The sequence below is a fragment of the Stereum hirsutum genome, assembly GCF_000264905.1.
Source record: "Stereum hirsutum FP-91666 SS1 unplaced genomic scaffold STEHIscaffold_3, whole genome shotgun sequence".
Classification (NCBI taxonomy): Eukaryota; Fungi; Basidiomycota; class Agaricomycetes; order Russulales; family Stereaceae; genus Stereum; species Stereum hirsutum.
The window spans coordinates 2,300,088-2,320,094 of NW_006763133.1; the positions used below are offsets into that span (position 1 = coordinate 2,300,088).

Here is a 20,007-nt window from a genome sequence, read left to right on the forward strand (position 1 = left end):
AGCACACTGACCACGATGATATTTCTCCAGACCAATCCTACCTAGCCACTCGAGCAAGTATTCCAAATTCGAAATACCAGAACAAAGTCACAAGCTAACCCAGCTACGGAGTAGTAGTAGCACTAAAAGGTAGCATACCGCAGTCCGAAGAGGTCCGATTGCAACGCATCCGCACAAAAGGCATTACACGGCCAGCAGAAAATATACAAATAACTTCTCAGCACCAAGGAGCCTCCGACGCCGAGTTCGACTCCCCAAACCCAAGCCCACCCTGGCACCCACCCACAATCTCGGCGACTCAGTCCTCGGAAACTCTCAACCTCCCCCAGCACAACACATCGCGCCCAAAGACTAGTACTCGAGTGTATATCGCAGCTCTGAGGGGAAGCACGAAACGACAACGTCTTACCCCAGGTCGTCCGCCTCCCGCTTGCGCTTCATCTCCCTCGACACCTTATGTTGCGCAGACTCGTGTCGGGCGAGCTCCGGCGGGACCTTCGACACCGGGCTCTTGGAGATTTCTGGAATTTCGGGACGAGAAGGGTTAGCGAGACGTCGATGGGAATGAGGAAGGTGGAGGTGGAAGGTGGAGATAGAGGATTGGGAATGGGGATGGGAATTTGAGTTTGAATGAAGGGAGGAAAGCGTACCTTGCTTGAGATCGTACCTAGAAAGATGTAAGAGAAAGGAGGAGAGGTCAGATAAGATTGTTCCTCGGCATTCCAAAAGCATTTCAAAAAAGTCAAAGCAAAAAAGTGTTGGATCGGGGGTTTTCTGTTAGATAGGGGAAAGGGACAGAGAGGAGCAGGGAAGAAAAGTAACAAGGAAGATATGACATACATGACCTCATCGTCATCGTTCGTCAAGAACGTGATCGCGACACCTTGCTTGCCCGCACGTCCCGTACGACCTGTATCCAGCCACTCGGTCAGTCAGTCTTCTAATCGGAGGGAAATGTTGGCAACAACGCACCGATACGATGCACATAAGCCTCGATAGTGTTCGCCATCTGGAAATTAACGACGAGCGACACGTCCTGCACATCGATACCACGCCCGGCGAGATCGGTCGCGACGAGGACGTCGGCGTCGCCGTTGCGCAGCGCTTGCAATGCCGCCTCTCGCTGTTCTTGGTTCTTGCCCGAATGCAGCGTCGACGAGTTCCACTACACGCGATACGAAGTATTAGTATCTGAGAATGAATGGAGTAATTGGAAGGGGAGAAGGGGAGGAGAGGGACGTACACCTGCTCGAGAGAGATCCTTCGCGACCTGGTCTGCGGTCTTCTTCTGGTTGACGAAGACGATCATGGGCGGCTGGAACCCTCCATTGTTCAAGATCTCCAACAGACGTTGCCTTCGCAGCAAGCAAGCGATCAGCAAGCGCTAGCAGTAACAAGGAAGAAAGAAACCAGCAAACGCACTTCTTCTTTTCCTCCCCAATAACGAACTCCACCCTCTGATCGACCGTATCGACCGCCCTGCCCGCCTCACCAATCGTAATAATCGCCGGCCTCTTCAAATACTTCCTCGCCAGCCTCTCCACCGCCGGCGGCATCGTCGCCGAAAACAGCGTCGTCACCCTCGTCCTTCCCACATTAACCATCGTCTCCCCGTCGACGTCCATCCTCTGCCCCGTGTCCTCGCCCTCCATCGTCTCCGAGGGAAGCTTATCGAGGATGAAGGTCAGGTCGACTTCGAACCCGAGGTGGACCATTCGGTCGGCTTCGTCCATGACGACGTAGCGGCATTGGGAGAGGACGAGGACGTGTCGCTCGAGGACGTCTTTGAGACGGCCCGGGGTGGCGATGATGATTTCGGCGCCTTCGCGTAGGTTGAATTGTTGTTCTTCTACGGCTCGCTGTGTATGTGTACAACATCAAATATACACAAATAAACAAAAAAAAAATGGATGAGAGAATGCAAAACGGAGAGGTAGGAGAGGGATAAGGATCAGACGTACGCCTCCGACAATAGAGACACATTTGAACCCGAGTGGCGTCGCGAACTTGCGCGCCTCAGACTCGATCTGTTGTGCCAATTCACGCGTCGGGGCTAGGATGAGCGAGTACGGTCCCAGATGCCGGTTCTCGTCCGTGAACGGTGGGAGCTTCGAGATGAAGGTCAACATGGGGATCACGAACGCTGCGGTCTTTCCGGAACCTGCACACACACACGCAGCGATTAGCCATTGAACCCTACGGGAATACTGAGTGAAAGAAAGAAAGGACATACCGGTCTCTGCGATACCTATGATATCGCGATTCTGCAGTCCTATAGGAATAGCCTGTCGTTGAATTGGAGACGGCTCCTTATACCCCACACTATCCACCACATCCAAAATCTGCTGAGGAATCGTCGACTCCAACCACGACCTCAACGGATGCGGGATATTACCACCTTCACATGTCAACAAAAACATCAGTCTAACAAACCACGGAAGAACAAAAAAAGTGAACACGACGAAACGCACCCCTGGCCGCAATACTAAAATCCTCTCTAAATATCCTCCAATCCCTCTCCTTCATATCCTCCAGAGGCTTCTCCGTCCAATGCCGATCATCATACCCCGCCTTCGCCGCCTTCCTCCTCTCCATCGGATCCGCAAGATTCGGATCCACCGCCGCCCTCGTCTCTCCCTTCCCCCCCGTCTCACCCTTCCCTGTCCCCGTCCCACCCGCCTCCCTCCTCGCAGCGCTCGAATTCCCCCCATCGTCCATCCCGGCAATATGACCCCTCCCAAACATAACCTGCGCGCCCTGCCTCGTCACGCCCTCAGGCAGGATATGGGGCGCATCGGCGGAGCTGAAAGTGTCCTCCTGCTCGTCCCAGTCGAATACGAATTTCCGATCGTTCATTTTTCGGATCTTGCGCTTTTTTTTGTCGACGCCTAGATAGCGAGAGCGGATCGCGCTGAGGTCGGAGGAGGTCATGGGGGGGACGTAGGTTGATGAAGAGTCGGAGGTTGTTGTCGTGTAGGTGGATGTTGAGGTTGGGTGAGAAGAGGGGGTGGGGGTGGAGGCGTGGGAGGGAGGGAGGGAGGGAGGGGGCATGGATGATGAGGGGGCGGGAGAGGAGGAAGAGGCGGCTGCTGATGGGCCGGTGGGAGGGGCTTTGGAGCGGTCGGCGCGAGGACCTGTGGGTACGCCGGCGTAGCCTGCTCCTCCTCCTCCTCCGCCGCCCTGGGGAGCAGGTGCTGGAGGCGGAGGAGCAGGACGTCCACGATTATCTCGTCTATTGTAACGATCCCGATCCCGACCATCTCGGTCATACCTATCTTCGTCTTCACGGCATTCCATTCATCAGCCCACCTATCTCTAAACACGAAGCAGAACAGAAAAGGACTCACATCTCCCCCCTCCTCCACCACCTCCTCCACCTCCATACCTCCCACCCCCACCCCCACCTCCACCCCCATACGTCCCCCTCGCATCCCTCTCCCTCGCCCTAAGCTGCTCCGCTTCTCGTTCTAGGGCCTCGCGGTCCCGCTGCACGGAGGTTACTTTCTCTTTTTCTTGGGCGAGTTCGGCGGCGCGGCGGGCTATTGCGAGGTTGGCGCGTTCTTCTTTGGAGAGGAATTTTGGCTGTGTGTTGTGGGGGTGGAGGGGGGGTGGGGGTTGTCAGATATTGAAGTACGTGGATGGGGGAGGAGGTGGGGAGAAGGGAGAGGATGAGGGAAGAGAGAAGAGAGACGGACCTTAGACGCGGCTTCTTTCTCAGCTTTTTGTTTAAGGAGGAGCGAGTCGATGGAGAGCGGCTCGAGTTTCGACATCGTAGTGGTGGTGGTGGTGGTGGTGGTGGTCAGAAACAAGACGTGGCCACATACAGTACGTATGGTGCCACACGCACCCTATCGCGCGGCCACGTGCGCCACAAAAACTTGAATGTAAAATGTCTCTTGAGGGGTTTTGAATTTGAAGCCTTACAGCCTTACAGTCATGTCTTCGCCCGTAGAGAATAGCAGTCTTTTGTTAGATGAGGAGGATGGGATTACCGAACAGGTCCGTGCTACATCTCACATGGAATTTCTCTCTCTTCATGCTCAAGTGAATCACGGTAATACAATACAGTTCGAAACCTGCCTCGCACACATCTTCGCAAAATACTGCACGCCCAAACCCTCTCCCTCCCCTCCATCCTCCTCTCCACCATCTGGAGCGCAGTTGTTGTCCCCACCGGAAGGAGCGTACCTAACCGCCGAAGGTCTCGATGAATGGGCGCGGGATACGAATGGGGCGGAGTTGAGTGCGGAGGAGAAGGAGGAGATAGGGGAGTATATGGATGTTACGGAGGATGGATGCTTGACGTGAGTTTTTCGATTATCCCATTTCAAAGTTGAGCGAAGTCGATGAGTTTTTGCGGATGAAGGTTCAAGGGATTTATGCAACTGTATGCATTGCAGACGCAGAACGACGAAGCGGAGACGTGGAAGGATTTGGTATGTGTCCCTCTCACCGGACCTCTCGCGATCGAGTTCGAATTTATTGACGCAATTGTCTCACAATGGCATTGACAATGACAGGGCAAACACGGTTTCGATCGAGCTCTCCGTCTTTCCTCGTCATGAACAACCATGATCACGTCGTACTACTTACACTTTCCCCTGCCCCTTCTGCAACACCATCTTCCAAATCTCAATCCCCTCCCACTCCTCCCTCGCCCACTCCAACCCCGTCTTCCCCATAGCCTTACACACCTTCCTCTGCGACACACGCTCGACAACGAAACCCCAGTCCGATCGCGCTTCGGCGAGGGCAGCGTCGATGAGCGCAGGATCGCGTCGTTCGAGGCAGATGTAGACCGGAGGAAAACGAGTGGAGCGTTGTTGTTGGGAGGAGGCGAGACTGAGGGCGTGCAGGGTGCGGAGGAGGGGGGTGACTAGTTTGGGGGAATAGAGGGTATCGGAGGAGAGGATGAGATCGAACGGGGGACCGAGGAGGTCTGTTTCATCTGACGGTAGAGGTACTTGTTCGTTTGAGTTTGATGAGGCAACTACGGAGGTATTGTCCCAGCTCCATTTGTCGGGCGGTACTGTCCAGTCGAGTTCGCGGACTTGGATAGAGCCAGAGCTAGCGGATTCAGAGGGCGCGTTTTGGTGCACGTTGTAGCGGAGAACGGAGGAGATGACGTGGTGTGTGTCTGTGGCGAGGACGTCGACGCCTATGGAGCTGAGAACGAGACTGAGAGCGGAGGAAGTATGATGGTATGCATTCGAAAAGAAAAGGACGAACGATGTGAGGCCGATGCCTGCTCCGAGCTCGATTGCGCGAAGACGGGGAGTGCGACGTGTGGCGAGGGTCTGAGAGAGGAACGCAGCCATGAGCTGGCCGCCGAGCCAGAGGGCAGTGCCGTTGGATACGCCATCGTCGCGCTGAGCGAGGAGGAAGTCGTTGTCGTGGAAGGGGTAATGAAGAGAGTTAAGGTGCTTTGTGTGCTGAGCGGGGAGAGCGGCCATGGCTGTCGACGCGAGCTGCCACGAGGCCGCTGCCCTTTTCGTCCGCTCGCTCTCTCCTCTCCTCTCCCCGCCATCGCCATTGCCATCGTCCCCTTCCCCGCCCACGTCCTGCCGTCGTCGTCGTCGCTGTCGTCTCCACCGCTCACGCTGGCCGTCCGCCATGAAGGCCTTCTTCAACAGATTCAACAGAGCCCCAAAGGACAAGCTCTCAGACGGCAGCCCCAAGGACGCCGATGGCACTCGCCTGTACTCGAAAGAGAAGCTGCAGCTGCCTCCGCTCCCCGACTGGCCCCCTCAGCAACAGCAGCAGCGTCCAGGTGGGACTCCCTCCTCACTTGCTTCTACGAAGCCTCTTCCTGAGCTTTCGTCCCGACCGCTCCCTCCGATAGACGATCCTCCCTCTCCCTTCCCTGACTTTGGCTCTGTAAATACAACCCCAGACCGTCCCCCTCTCTCCGACGTCGCAGAGGAAGACCCCTCCGAAGCAAACGTCTCCACCCGCACTTCCGCTGCAAAGCCACCAGCCGACCCTGACTCCACCGGTCGCAGTTCTCGCAAGGCCACCAATGGCAGCGTCAATACCTCGGGTGCCAACAGCGATATCCAGAAGAAAGTCGCCTTCATCTCTCCCCCACCCACTCCTTCAGGTCTTAATGCGACCCTCCCATCTGTCGCCGAATCTACCGCCGCCACGAAGACTCCTGTGTCGCGCTTCCAGGGAACGCACGGCAAGGATGCTCGTGGCTCTACCTCTTCTGCTGCCTCCGCTTCTCGAACAGACGTAGGCTCGACCTCCAAGGCAAGCATGAGCACCGCCAAGGGCGGCCCGACGTCGACGCGCTCAGCCACCTCTCCATTCCCCCAGAAGTCTGCCGGTGACGGCGCTTCCATCCACCCGTCCCTGCGCTCCAACACGCCCTTTTCCCAGAGATCAGGCGCCGCAAGCACGACCAACGTCGCACCCGCTGCCTCCTGGAGTGAAGCTACCGAGGAAGATCTTGTTTCTAATTTGGGCCCAAGGGAAAGAACAAGGCAGGAGGTGTTGTTCGAGATCGTCTGTAGCGAGGAGCGGTGAGTTGCCCGCAATTTATCCCGATATGTTCACCGTATTCACTCCGTCGCCATGCAGATATGTAGCCGAGCTGCTCAAGATGAAGGATACCTTCCTCGTGCCATTACTACATCCATACTCGACCTCACCCGTCGCTTCCCCCGGCCTCATGGATTACGAAGACTTCCCGCGCTTTGATTCCCCTGTAGAATCTTTGGATCATCTTCCCATCGCCTCCCGCTTTCTCTCTCCCCTTGGTTTCCGCTCAGATACCCCACCCGTCGCTGCCGCCGCCGACACCGCGTCCCGAAAAGATGACAAAGACGCGCCGACCATGGACGCCGAATCCATCAACTCCGAAGACGAAGACGACGACCAGATGGGCAAGGACTACCCCGGCTCTCGACGACCGACCGCGACCTCGCTCGCCGCAAAGCTGAACCACCCACGATCTCCGTACGGCTCGCCCAGCAAATCGGCCGGCAAAAACCCCATCGTGCCCTTCCCCTCGCGATCGCACCATTCCCTACCCCCGCCCCCACGGATGAATCCTACCGCGTCGACGCAGTCGCTCGGCCGTCAGTCGTTCGTCGGTCCCTCGCCGAATGCGGCAGAGAGGGACCGGGAGCGCAAGTCGACGGCCACGCCTGCGTCGCGTGTGTTACGCAAGACGAAGAAGAGCCAGACGAAGGCGGACAATAATAATATCACTGCTAACGGGGGGATTTCTCCGAATCAGATCCCGGACGATCTGAGGCAGTGTTTGGAGACTATCGAGCGGAGTATATTGGACGGGCATTTGAAGTTGAGTGAGGGGCTTAGGAAGCGATATGACGAGCAGTATCCGCTCGTGCGATCGTTGGCCGATGTCTTTGTTGCCAACGTACGTCGCTCTCGTTCCTCTCTCTCGTCTGTATGTGTCTCCTCATGCGCGTACTTGCCATAGTCCAACATCCTTCGTGGCTATGCGGACTACGTCCTACACCTCGAACGCGCCCTCGAGCAGGTCGACGACTGCATGAACACCGTCAGCTCAAAGAAGCCAAAGAAACAAGACGCCGACGAATGGTCCAAAGTCTGCGCCTTCCTCCAACGGCTCGAACTCGACGCAGGCGAGAAGGGCGAAACAGGCCTGGCCATCTCGCTCTCGAAACCGTTCCAGCGTCTGCTCAAATACCCCCTCCTCTTCCAGAACCTGCTCTTCCACACCGATCCCTCCACGTTCGAGTACGAGAGCACGTTGCAGATGGTGGCGGAGGTGGAGACGATCGTGCGTTCGATCGAGGACGAGAAGATACAGAAGGAGGAAAGGGATAAGACGAGAGACGTGTTTGCGAGGATTGAAGGGCTCGATAAGGTCAAGCAGCTCGCTGTGCCGAAACCGTCGAGAGTCCTCGTCGAAGAGCGGATGTACGTCGCCTCGCCGGGCGAGATGGTCGCCACCAAGTCGTCGCCGCCGCCGGTCTCGAACGGGACCGCGAAGAACGTGAAGGGGAAGACGTCCCTGAAGCGTCTGAGCGACGCGCTGCAGCCCGGGTCGAGCGGCGTGGGCGGGAAGAAGGATCTCTGGTTGGTGATCTTTAATGATGTGGTGTTGAAGTGCCAGAGGACGGGGACGACGTCGTTGCCGCTCGGCGGGGCGTACAATTCGAGGGCGAATTCGATGCCGGAGTTGCAGGGGAAGCCGAAGTATGCGAGTACGGGGCGGAGGAACTCGCATACGAGGCCAAGGAATATGTATAAGTTCCTCAAGGTCGGTTTTCTCTTTTCTTTTCTTTCGGGTCGTTTGTGCAGAGTCTGGTTGTTCATTTTCGAGTCTTTGTGATAGATCGAAAACTGGACTATCGATGTGGCGCAACCACGTCAAGGGGCGGTGACGATGGAAGAGTAGGCTTTCTGCTATTTCTGCACTTCACGCAACCTTTCTGACAGCCATGATAATAATCTCAGGGTCGCCCGTTCACGATCACACATCCACACCTCCATCCAACCCCGAATAATCCCCATGCCAGAGGACGACGAGGACGGTGGGGTAGAATCAGACGACTCCGACCGCAAGTCCAAGATGTCCTTCTCATACTGGGGCGCAGACAAGGTGACGCTCCAAAAGCCGGTCATGAAGGCGAAACCGCCCGTCGGCAGCGGCACGCGACGACCGGGCTCGTCTACGCCGTCTGGGTATAACAGGGAATCGTCGGCGAACGCGAAGTTTGGTACGAGGCTCGTGTCGAATGAGATTCCGAGCGGCGGCGGACATGGCGTGAGTCGGCCTGCGAGTCGGAGGACGGGGGCGTCGGGGACGCCGTCTAGTCGTCGGGGCGTCGCGTCGGACGAGGGTCATACAGTCCGGGTCACCACGACCACGACGACCACGACTACGACGACAACGAAGCCGGCGTGGAATAGTACGAGGGCGACGGCTACGCCGACGCCGATGGCGAAGAGGACGAGGAATGTGTCGCAGGGGAGTGCGGCGACGAGGGCGACGACGACGTCGAATAAGATGTTGGCGAGTCCGGCGCCGTCGGAGGATTCTGGAGTGGGTCTTTATCGACAGATGATGGCGCAGGATCCATCGCTGAACGCTGTCTGAAGTCTTAGATCGTTTTCGCAACCACCTATCGCTCCGTCTTCCTTTTTCTTGCATGATGCTCGTACGCCTATACCTTGTCAATCACGATTCTCTCCCCTGACAGTTGGATCCCTCCGTTCTTGATGACCGCTATTACACTTACACTCTCCTTGCTCCTGCTCCCTTTTTTTCACGTTCGCACGCACCGTATCGTATCGTACTATCTTCTCTCCGCTTTTCTCTTTCTCTACCATATGCATGCTTTCCTCTCTTCTGTTCCCTCTCTCTCTCTGAATCTCTCTTTATTGGTCAATGCATCATTTCCTCATCCTCATCCCCCTCTCTCTCTTTCCCTCAGTTTTCAGTTTTTCAGCTTTTTGTTTCAGTCCTGCTCGTTGTCTGAATCGTCAAGGATCATTTTCTTTATATCTCTTCGTTACTTCTCGTATCAGTACCTACCTTTTTCCTCTTCCTCTCTTTTACCCTTTGTTTTTGCGCGATACCATCCATCCATACGTCTTTTGCATGCTGTCAGCCTCTCGCCTCGCCTTGTCTCGCCTTGTCATGGGAACTCTTTGTTATCTTCTGTTTTTAGTATGGCCCTTTTCCCCTTTCACATTTGCTGATCATACCGTCGTCCGAGGCAACCTCACACTCACGCTCACTCACTCCGTTCCTCTTTTTTCCACTTTCACGTTTGTTCTCTCGCTCGCTCGGTTGGTTGGTTGGTTGGTCGGGTTTTTTGTTGACGTGACGCTTGACTCTCTATGATGGTGAACCGAATCACACATCTCTGCTGCTCCGAATCTCCAAACCTCAGTCGCGTCGCTCGAATTGTTGCCTGATCGAACCCGTTTGAGTGATCTTATCAGTGGCTTTCTTATGTTTGCCCTCGAACTGAACTGAACGGTCGAACGACTTTCGATTCCTGTTATTGTCACGGCGCTATATTCTTTTCTCATTCCCTCCCCGGGCCCTCTTTCACTCGTTCCAGCGCGCACCCAAAGTTTAATGTATACACCCGCCTCTAGCTCTATTATTTCAGTACTGGACCTATATAGATAGACATATCGTATCTTTCGTACCCACAACAACAATGACGACGACGAATTTTTTCACTGTACAACCATAATCATCGCATACTGCTTTCTGCTCTTTCCCTCTTACTCTTCCCCTCTTCCCTGCTCTTCCCGCTCCTCCCTATTCCGCGCCCTGCCTCATTCTTCGCTCGCGCCATAAGCGGCGGCATGGATGCTGACGCTCCTGCCGCTCGGGTCTGCCGCGCAGCCCCAGTCGCCTCGGGGGACCCACCTACGATAATACACGTATAAGATTTGTTAGCGTTCGGTATTCGGTATTTAGTGTTATATAAAAGATAGATCGACAAGCTCGTTCATCGATAATGGAATGAGATGAGTTTGAATCGGTCATGGTTGATTGGGTGGGAAGGAATGATGGGTGATGCGAAAGAGCTGAGGTGAAGGGTACTGACCTGACGGCGGTGCTGGCAGCCGCTTCTGACGGGAAGAGACCGTCGAAGATGTCACGGATGAAGTACGCCTCTTTCGTCGTCGGGACGTCTTGGGGCCAGCGTTCTGAGGCTTTGGCGAAGGCTGCGTCTGAGACGGCGTGTTCGGCTTGGTCTTTCATGCTGTTGGCAGGAGGGAGGGTCAGTTTTGGGAGCCGAGACGAGACGAAAGAGGAGAGGGGAGGGGAAGAGGAGAGGGGAGTGGTAAGGGAGGCAGGTGAGCGTACCCGTCGATCCAGGAGTATCCGACGCCGTCTGAGAATTGCTCCTTTTGTCTCCAGAGGATGGACCGTGGGAGGTATGGCTTGCCGTCCGGTGAGATGTCGAAAGCTTTGCGGATGATGTACTGTAAACGATGACATGATGAGCGACGGGTGATCATGAATAAGGAAATAAGGCGCTCTACCTTCTCCATCTTCGGGCAACCGTCCTCGTCAACTTCTTGTGAAGAGCCCTTGCTGAACATTTTCTCTTCGGGGTTGATGTTCATCGCAACCTCCAAGAAGTCCTTGTCCAAGAATGGCACACGAGCTTCGAGACCCCAAGCCATTGTGGACCTTGACAACAATAATGATCAGCTTTTCAGAGTGTATGCCCGAGTATGGTTGTGACCTCACTTGTTGGCACGCAAACAATCGGATGTGTGGAGGTTCTTGACTCTCTTAACGCACTCTTGGTGGAGCGACTTCGCGTCTGGGGCGGCGTGGAAGTACAGATAACCTAGAGCACACATACGCACCACGAGTTCATTCGGACGAACACTGGGACATGATACGGAGAATAAGACGTACCACCGAAGATTTCATCGCTCCCCTCGCCACTCAGCACCATCTTCACACCCATAGCCTTGATCTTGCGACTGAGGAGGTACATAGGCGTGCTCGCACGGACGGTCGTGACGTCGTAGGTCTCGAGGTGGTAGATCACGTCCGGAATCGCGTCGAGACCTTCCTGGACGGTGAAGACGTATTCGTGGTGGATCGTGCCAAGGTAGTGAGCGGCCTTGCGTGCAGCGATAAGATCGGGAGAGTTCTCTAGACCGATGGAGAATGAGTGCAATTGTGGCCACGATGCGATGGTCACTAACATACGGGCATGTCAGAGACGCGGTCAGAGTCAGTCAAGTTGAGCCATGATAACGGTAGTGTGGTACGTACGATCTTCGTTGATGGGGCCGTTCATGGGAGGAGTAGCGGGACCGTTAGCGATCTCTGAGAGCCTCTTCTGACGAGCGACATGTTGAGCAAGCGCAACCTTCTCGGTCTCCCGGGCGGCGATAGCAGCGATGAGACTGCTGTCCAGACCACCACTCAGCAAAACACCGTACGGAACCTCAGACATCAGTCGTTTCCGAACAGCAGCCTCGAGTGTCTCGCGCAACAACGTCAGGTCGGCTTTCGTCGTAGGTATCGGTGCCTCTGGGCCCTCGGAGTCGCCGTCCCACCATGTTGGCTCGAAGTAACGCGTCGTGGAGTTATCCTGGCTGTCGTAGACGTGGCCGGGAGGGAAGGAGATGATTTTGTCGCACTCTTCGACGAGGGTCTTGAGCTCGGAGGAGAAGTAAGTCGCGCCGGGTCGTTTGGAGGACCAGCCTTGGTAAAGGGTGGTGATACCGATGGGGTCGCGTGCAGCGATGATGCGAGGAGGCTCTACGGATTCGTCGAGGAGGGCGAATGAAAACATGCCGTCGAGCATGTTGACAAGATCCTTGCCATGTTTTTGATACTAACGGGTTCAAGGTGAGAAAGATAGACGAGTGTGCATGACTCTGAGGAGGGCGTACGAGTGGAATGATGACTTCACAATCCGAGTGGGTCTTGAATTTGTATCCAGCTCCGGCAGCAGCACGAAGCTTGACATGGTTGTAGATCTCGCCGTTCACAGCGAGGATAGTCTTCTTGTCGTCGCTTACGAGCGGCTGAGCACCAGTGTCTACAGACCATTATCCCAAGATATGAGTGCAATCGTAGAAGAAAAAAGACATGAATTTACGGACCGACACCGACGATGGCCAAACGTTCGTGGACGAGAATACTCTGCTTTCCGACGTAACAGCCCGACCAATCCGGGCCACGGTGGCGCTGCCTCTTCGAGAGTGCGAGGAAATGAGAACGCTCGGCGCCGGGCTGTTCGATGCCGTGAACTGCAAGGATGCCACACATTGTTGGGGATAGTAGAGAGAGGTGTGAAGCAGCGTTTCGCTGGCGAGACGGGTTCTTAACGGACAACTTTCAGAATTTGTTGACTCGACCAGAAACTGCAAGACTGAAGATTAGATTAGATATTATTCCGCCGCCGATCTCCCGGCCGCGCAATGCCGATGCGATCATCCTTTTGCCATTGCCAATTCCCGTGTTCAAAGCGTCGCTTTCCTTTCCGGTCCTCTATGATTGGTCGTGTCAAGACGAGGGACCTCAATATATCTCGCAAAAATTATCACAGAGGAAATGGTGATTCAATAGGGCATATATGTAGTGGTTCACATCAGTTTCGTTCATCATGCTGAGAGCGAAAAGTGTGAACTCGAAATCTCGGATGTGGTGCTAGATATAATACTCAGTTCACACTGAGTTTGAGTACTCGAGACGGATCTATTCCTGCTGGCATCCCCTTTTTCCTTACTGATGGCCTCTGATGCCTCGATTTTTCCGGATGCTACCGTACCTGGGCCTCCTGCGATAGTGTCTGTGCCGTTTTGAGACACGACAACGAACATGGAGAGGTAGGAGGGATGCCACTCTCGCGTCAAGTTTACCCTGAATGTGAATTGAGCTTTGATGCTCCAACGGGACAATATTGCGAAGTGTTGAACCCGTCACGGGTTTAGTTTACATCGCCAAAACACGATGTGAACCACTACATATATGCCCTAGTAGCTGTACTTGAATGAATGTAGTACACATATTGTTTTTGTCCTCGTATTAGGGCATATATGTAGTGGTTCACATCGTGTTTTGGCGATGTAAACTAAACCCGTGACGGGTTCAACACTTCGCAATATTGTCCCGTTGGAGCATCAAAGCTCAATTCACATTCAGGGTAAACTTGACGCGAGAGTGGCATCCCTCCTACCTCTCCATGTTCGTTGTCATGTCTCAAAACGGCACAGACACTATCGCAGGAGGCCCAGGTACGGTAGCATCCGGAAAAATCGAGGCATCAGAGGCCATCAGTAAGGAAAAAGGGGATGCCAGCAGGAATAGATCCGTCTCGAGTACTCAAACTCAGTGTGAACTGAGTATTATATCTAGCACCACATCCGAGATTTCGAGTTCACACTTTTCGCTCTCAGCATGCCAATGAACGAAACTGATGTGAACCACTACATATATGCCCTACTGTCCGTACATTATCTACGATGTTTGAGCTTAACGGACTCAGACGGCCCCATTTACACAACAGCATCAATCTTCGTCGCATCTTCCGGCGAAAGGATCAAGTCACCAGCTGCGAGATTCTCGACTAAACGCGCCTTATTCCTGCACATCACCGTCGCGACAACCACATTATGTATCTCAGAGATCCATTCATGGATGGAGTGAAATCACGTACGAAGATCCAGGGAGCGGAATGACGTGCGGTCCTCGTGAAGCAACCCAGGCGAGGCAGACTTGACCAAGAGTGACCTAGAAATCATGACGGGCGTAATGTAAATTTAATAGGTCAAAATTCATCCTTCAAATAGACGAATTCAACTTGCCTGAAGCTTCGATGCAATTTCGTCCAAGACCTTCACCAAGCCTGGGTTGCGCTCTTTGTTCAGTAGCGCACCGCCTCCGACGGGTCTATAACGAGGTGCCACGAGATGGACAATGATGGGCTTTTAGTCACATATTGCTTGGGATGTAAACTCACGAGTAGGCTACGACCGCGATCTTGAGCTCACGGCAAGTCTCAATAACGTCCTTGATCTTCGGTGGGTAAACCCACGGGCTGATTTCGACTTCCACAAAGGAGACCGCGACGATCTATATTGCAACAGTCAATAGCCATCGTTCAAGAGGTGGTTCAGAATTCGTCGAGTATGCAGTAAATACTGACCTTGTTCGCGCGCTTGATCTGTTCCGCAGTGACCTCCGATAATCCGACATGGTCGAACTTACCCTCTGCGACGAAACCTGCGAGTGTACGCATCTGGTCCTCGATCTCGTACTTCTCGTCCACACGGGCACATTCAAAGTGGTCCAGCCTTTTCGTGCCGCGGAGTTTGGAGTTAATACCGTCGACGCTTTGTCTAAGATTCTCTGGGCTGGGTAGATGTTCATTTAGGTGAGTTGGCCGATGACTGCGTCGGCAGAGGCTGAGAGATGGGAAATACTCACGATGCATCGCGCTCGAGCCTATCTGGCTTGGAGCCTCCCTAAGAGAACGTCTCAGCCACTCGATATATTACGCGGAGGGATACTAATGCGTGAGAAGCTTCAAACCTTGACGGACAAGAACGCCTTATCCACATACGACGGATATTTTTCAAAGAATCTCGCGACGAGCTCTACATTGGCCGTGCGAGGGTTGATGCCATAGAACTCGCCTACAAAGGAATGGTTCATACGTTCACGATTAAGGTTCGTTGATGTTTGTATCCCGTTAGTGATACCCACTGCTGTTGAGCAACATCTTAGCACCCGCAGGCAAACTGTCCAAGCCCGTTTTGATGGCCTCGAAAGCGACTTCGTCAGAGACTGGGTCAGGTCTCCATCTGTCGTGAGAACGAAGCGCAGTGTTACTGGGGATGCCACACCGAGAAGGAGTAAAACCGCACGTCATTCGCATGAGCCCATGCTTTACGAAGATCGACATCAGCCTCCAGAGTTTTGCTATCAGCAAGAAGTTGAAGTTGATACTCACCCCTATCCTCGCCACAGCGATGTTCGAGGCGGTCCCACCCAAGTTGACTGTGTTGTGAAGTTGAAGCATGAGATCGTACTGAAGTAACTGATAATATGGTGAAGCTTATATCGGAGGTGACAGGTTCAGCTGATGACCGCATTCTGAGTGGGCTACTTATACCAAATCCAAGTTAAGGAGCGCCTAACATAGCCTGGTGTTTGTAACTGGCTGTCAGCGGGGAAGCGTCAGCCAACGCCGCCGAACTAAAAGGCGATGTCTTGTGGGTCCATATATCAAGAAGGACATGGAGCAACCAATCTAATGGCCCTGTGCACAGAGATATCAGCGAGCTCGAGAGGAAAAGAATACTACGGTCTGTGGCGATAGTCTAAAGCGGGTGGCGGCGCGAGGCGCGACCACCGGCAATCTCCGTGTACCAGATCTGTTGGGTGGATTGCGTTCACTAAGTGACTTCTCTCTCGACACTATCATTCTCCCAAAGGCAGAGTAGCTGTCGTTCAACCGTCGTGCGCCTGATTCTCCAATATTCATTGCAGCTCTGCCCTATTACATCCCCCACCTTCGATAAAACGTCCCAAGATCGTTTTGTCCCTCCCTCTACTTCAAACAAAATTCAAATAACGGAACCGTCACCCATCCACTATGCCTGCTTCGTCTTCGCAACCCCCATCCATCGATCTACAAACCCTATTTACCCTCGCCTCTGGTCTACCCGAACCTAATGCTGAGAATGTCCGGAGGGCTACCTCCTCGCAAGTCAAAGACGATAGGCGCACACACCAACTCTTGGACGCCCTCGCCACCCTCGCCGTCTGCAAGGCGAAGGGCCAGGTGGTTGCCGTAGGTGTTACAATCACCCAAGACCTCGTGACCCTTTATGTCGCCGAAAATTGCCCCGTTCCACAGACTGTCGTCAACCACCTGAAAGACATCGTGCGTTGCATCAGGGATATCCGTTCCCGCATACCGGGCTCTCCTCCCTACGTTCAGGACCCCGCCATTATTAAACAGCTCGATGATCTGGAGGATCGGGTGATCGGGTATGCGTGGCCTAAACTCAGGCAACGCTTCCGCAAGCGATACGACGACTTCAACAAGCTTCTTCGAGATGTTGTCTACGAGGACGGCAACGTCCACGCCGAGGCGGATCGCAGCAACCCACCCGATGATCACACTCTCGCATATCATCAGCATCTCCTCAAGGATCTGCGAGACTCAGATGCGCGCGAAAAGCTCACCAAGTTCGCGGAGGCGTTGAGAGTTATGGACGCTGCACTCCGGGACGTCGTGACTCCGACAAAAGAGGACTCGGCCATGGTGAATATAGCGATGCAGCTTCTGGAGGCATCATATGGCAAACGTGTTGTCAACAAGCGGGGACAGGACGTGTTGAACTTGTGCACGCTTTACCTTGACCGTAAGGATTTCACCGATGATCGCCCGATACCGCAATGCTCATCCGTCTTTGATAGGCTCCAGTTACGACTTGGCGCGTTGGATCAATAAACTCATCACTCCGCACCGTAATTTTTCATGCGTTTCTCGCCTCGTCACGTCTACCTCTCTCGCCCCGTTCATTGACCCAAAGGTCGAGGTCGTTGCCGTCCATCCCCAACCGCCCATCTCCATCTCTGTCAACATCACACTGGATACAATTCGGCAAGCTGCGCAGGAGTCCGGGTGGAAGAAAGATGAGGAGAAGGATGGCGAAGGGAAGTCGATCGGTGATCACGTATTGGAACAGGTTTTCCTTGACCTCCCCAAAAACCTCCGGTTACCGAAACAGGGTATGTGGATATCACCCTTTTGAGTCCTGAGTCCTCACTATCGAATCAGACGTGCCTCGTCAACAGATACAGCCCAAGTACGAGTCTGTCTATCCTCACTGCGAATGTATGCTTCTTGCAAGCCTCCACAGACAGGCAGGCCTCTACGCGTACTTCGGCGTCTCGAAGCTGTTATGCACCCTGTGTGGTGAGTGTTTTGCGGCGTACAGGGCGGTGACGACGTTGGAAATACACACTCGCGGCTCCCACAGTCAACTCGTCGCCCCATGGGTGTGCCCCAAGTTCTCTGAGAAAAATGTTGAGGTGCAGGAGAAGATGAGGGAATCAATCCTTCAAAAGATCTCCAACGGCCTGGAGGCCCTCCAGTCTGCAGAGAAGGCTCGGCAGAAATCTGAGAGTTCGGTGGCCTCTGATGATAGCTATGTTCAGCGGCCAATGATACATTCTAATTGTACGTTGTCTCATATGCTTTCATGGCTGTGTCAGTCTTTGATATGTTTCGCAGTGACCGCCGCCATGCTAAGAGCGGAGCAAGTCATGAAAGCACGGGAGCAGTTCGGTGTCTGAAAATCAGACCCTCTTCCCCTACAGCACGCACTTAGCGATTGGCGATTATCACAACACCTTTTCTTCTTCTCATTTTTCTTGCTCTTGCTGTGTTGTATGCTCTCTCTGTTTTGTCTGCCATTAACCAGAAAGTCCCCTCTCCCCTACGACACGCTCTCAGTATTTGGTGATCAGCTATTGGCGCTACTCTTCCTCCTTTTTAGCAATCTACTATGCGTGGCGTGTGGCTCACAATCTACTCAAGTCCTTGTGTTCCGATTCCGATGGAATTTCGATCACACATCTTCCGAAAAGTGAGATGTAATTGAATTGTATGGGATGTATCCATATTAATATTACATGTAGTCAAAAAAGAACGACATAAAACATCAAATGTAGCGGAAGGCTTCGAAACAAAGCCATAGTAGGAAGTCGGCGAGACGCCTAAGAGATCATCTTAGACTTTTTCGCCCCAGAGGATTCCGCGTAATCGTCGGTATCGGCCTTCCTCTTGGTCTTCGAGTTAGAGGCATCGTTCATCTTTACCTCCTCCGCCTCGACCACATCCTCCTCCTCCGCAGCTTCTTCGTCCGAAGCCTCCTCCTCTGCAGCCTTCGCGTCGTCCGCAGGAAGCGGGTTCGCTCTGGGGAAAAGATCGAGTGCCCTCAAATCACGCTGAATCTGCTCCATCTCCTGATACTCTGCCGTCGTGTTGTCCTGAGCGGCGTCACTGAGCAATGTGTTGGCCTTTGAAAGGGTGAGCAGGAAGTCTTCGTGGATCGTCGGCCAAGTCCGAGTCTGATAAGCCGTCTGGAGCAGAAGATAGAGCTCGACGATGGTATCGTGGATCGGCAAGAAGTAAGGTTGTATGTTGTCGAGTATGTTTCGTTCAAAAACCAGGTCCCTAGTAATGATATTTCTCTTGGCCTCGATGTTGTGCCCAGCGTGGTCTCCATCGAATAACTTATAGATGATGTTCTTCAGGCGTTTATCTTCGGAGGACTTCTTGTTCAAAACGACGCGCCTGCCAGGTCCGTTGTAAGAAATGCACAACCAACAAAGAATCCAAAAGAAAGCTTCAAGGTCATGTATAGGTTCGTGACGATTGACCTTGTATGTGACCCGGGGAACTCCCTTGTGGTGAGCAATGAGCGTGGCCGAGGGACCATGAGTCCAATATGGCTCGTGATCTGAATCTGCCAGTTCCGCGCTCATGAACGCTAAAGTGCCCTAGAGAGAATTTTGTGAGATTGTCTTGTACATCAGCAAAGTTGGGAGGCTCTTGCTAGCTCTAGCAAGAGCTCCTAGACCGGCAAGTGATTCTAGAGACACCCCCTCTATTGAGAGCTTCCTAGAGAGCTCCAAGACGCGTCAAGACGCGCCGCGAGCGTGTATAATTCATCCGATTACACTCGTCGATCATTCTCCTTGGCAAAAATAGAATGTTCTTTTTCTCCCACATTTTCTCGGTTCATTTCAGTATGGATACCATCCTGCTCATTCTATAGCCTACTCGAACGGTGGTATTGGGCACTTCACATGTATTCATGCATATTTATGATACAGAAATACAGGCCCCACAGATAGAATGACGAGTAAAAGGGGATGGGGAAAAGGGAGGGACGTGATACGAACGGAGGTCTGTAATGCACTGAGTGAAACGGACGAACGAGTGTAACATGTGAGTTTGTATACCCTCGTTACTCGTAGCAAAAGGTGTCGCAGGTATGAAATGGTACATAAAGACGGCAAGTCAAACAGCGATAACTTCAGGGAGGAGTCGGTCGCAACGGTGTAGGTATGAGCTACCGAAGTGATATGATGGTGATGCAGCAGAACAGAAGCGGAGGCTGCTGAACACAGTGAAGCGGATGTGGTACACGACACACAGGATACATATGGCGAGGCTAAGAGTTACTCACCTCACTTGATTCTCTGCTTTTGTCCCGCATCCCTCGCCACGACACAGGCGGCATGACTGGCTGGTGAAGTACTCGATGATAAGTCAAGGAAGAAAGGATCACTCACGAACCAACACGCACCATATGACCTGAAAATATAGTGGACAATCTTGAAGTCGCTCTTGCTGTTCTCACGACCGGAGAGGCTGTTGAGATGTGGCTAAATGGGAGCTTGCAATTGCGAGGGTGGAGAGTGATACAGTGGAAGGACACAGATGGCGAGTGCGTGAGGCAGACAGATGCAGACCGTGACGCCTG

At 53.6% G+C, this 20,007-nt stretch overlaps 7 protein-coding genes across 7 annotated transcripts; 3 read left to right on the top strand and 4 right to left on the bottom strand.

The window, feature by feature from the left end:
* Window positions 1–6: 6 nt before the first annotated feature.
* Window positions 7–3,772, bottom strand: STEHIDRAFT_74706 (P-loop containing nucleoside triphosphate hydrolase protein; the record flags this gene model as incomplete). Its single annotated transcript, XM_007300544.1, has 11 exons — window positions 7–521; window positions 651–667; window positions 841–910; window positions 973–1,165; window positions 1,244–1,355; window positions 1,423–1,859; window positions 1,962–2,161; window positions 2,234–2,398; window positions 2,472–3,281; window positions 3,348–3,582; window positions 3,696–3,772. Coding segments are annotated over 11 exons (2,432 nt in total), but the record flags the coding sequence as incomplete, so codon positions are not given.
* Window positions 3,773–3,936: 164 nt separating this feature from the next.
* On the top strand, window positions 3,937–4,308 carry STEHIDRAFT_51041 (uncharacterized protein; the record flags this gene model as incomplete). Its single annotated transcript, XM_007300375.1, has 2 exons — window positions 3,937–3,999; window positions 4,069–4,308. 2 exons carry the CDS (start codon window positions 3,937–3,939, stop codon window positions 4,306–4,308), a joined length of 303 nt encoding a protein of 100 aa, XP_007300437.1.
* Window positions 4,309–4,589: 281 nt separating this feature from the next.
* Window positions 4,590–5,453, bottom strand: STEHIDRAFT_52185 (uncharacterized protein; the record flags this gene model as incomplete). Its single annotated transcript, XM_007300464.1, has 2 exons — window positions 4,590–5,178; window positions 5,230–5,453. The coding sequence occupies 2 exons, from the start codon at window positions 5,451–5,453 to the stop codon at window positions 4,590–4,592; spliced, it is 813 nt and encodes a 270-aa protein (XP_007300526.1).
* A 160-nt stretch (window positions 5,454–5,613) lies between these two features.
* STEHIDRAFT_52275 (Dbl-like domain-containing protein) lies at window positions 5,614–9,097 on the top strand (the record flags this gene model as incomplete). Its single annotated transcript, XM_007300468.1, has 7 exons — window positions 5,614–5,913; window positions 5,971–6,524; window positions 6,583–6,761; window positions 6,819–7,387; window positions 7,451–8,257; window positions 8,333–8,391; window positions 8,455–9,097. The coding sequence occupies 7 exons, from the start codon at window positions 5,614–5,616 to the stop codon at window positions 9,095–9,097; spliced, it is 3,111 nt and encodes a 1,036-aa protein (XP_007300530.1).
* A 1,196-nt stretch (window positions 9,098–10,293) lies between these two features.
* On the bottom strand, window positions 10,294–12,766 carry STEHIDRAFT_51955 (asparagine synthase; the record flags this gene model as incomplete). Its single annotated transcript, XM_007300444.1, has 9 exons — window positions 10,294–10,387; window positions 10,569–10,727; window positions 10,832–10,950; window positions 11,011–11,161; window positions 11,222–11,324; window positions 11,396–11,686; window positions 11,762–12,329; window positions 12,388–12,536; window positions 12,601–12,766. 9 exons carry the CDS (start codon window positions 12,764–12,766, stop codon window positions 10,294–10,296), a joined length of 1,800 nt encoding a protein of 599 aa, XP_007300506.1.
* Window positions 12,767–13,906: 1,140 nt separating this feature from the next.
* On the bottom strand, window positions 13,907–15,749 carry STEHIDRAFT_74714 (aldo/keto reductase). The gene is made up of 10 exons (XM_007300545.1): window positions 15,453–15,749; window positions 15,367–15,386; window positions 15,206–15,303; window positions 15,032–15,135; window positions 14,927–14,964; window positions 14,646–14,853; window positions 14,460–14,572; window positions 14,305–14,389; window positions 14,157–14,230; window positions 13,907–14,083 (listed from the first exon to the last, which is right to left on the bottom strand). The coding sequence occupies exons 1-10, from the start codon at window positions 15,519–15,521 to the stop codon at window positions 13,996–13,998; spliced, it is 897 nt and encodes a 298-aa protein (XP_007300607.1). The 5' UTR covers window positions 15,522–15,749; the 3' UTR covers window positions 13,907–13,995.
* Window positions 15,750–16,097: 348 nt separating this feature from the next.
* Window positions 16,098–17,809, top strand: STEHIDRAFT_153990 (uncharacterized protein; the record flags this gene model as incomplete). Its single annotated transcript, XM_007301101.1, has 4 exons — window positions 16,098–16,872; window positions 16,928–17,242; window positions 17,292–17,693; window positions 17,748–17,809. 4 exons carry the CDS (start codon window positions 16,098–16,100, stop codon window positions 17,807–17,809), a joined length of 1,554 nt encoding a protein of 517 aa, XP_007301163.1.
* Between the last annotated feature and the right edge of the window lie 2,198 nt (window positions 17,810–20,007).

Excerpts from the sequence above, each read along its gene's own strand:
- STEHIDRAFT_74714 (XM_007300545.1), bottom strand. The coding sequence starts at position 15,521 with ATGCTTCAACTTCACAACACAGTCAACTTGGGTGGGACCGCCTCGAAC. Across the intron at positions 14,965-15,031 it reads AGGCGTTCTTGTCCGTCAAG|GGAGGCTCCAAGCCAGATAG; the intron begins GTTTGAAGCTTC and ends ACGTTCTCTTAG. Across the intron at positions 14,573-14,645 it reads AGATCAAGCGCGCGAACAAG|ATCGTCGCGGTCTCCTTTGT; the intron begins GTCAGTATTTAC and ends GTTGCAATATAG.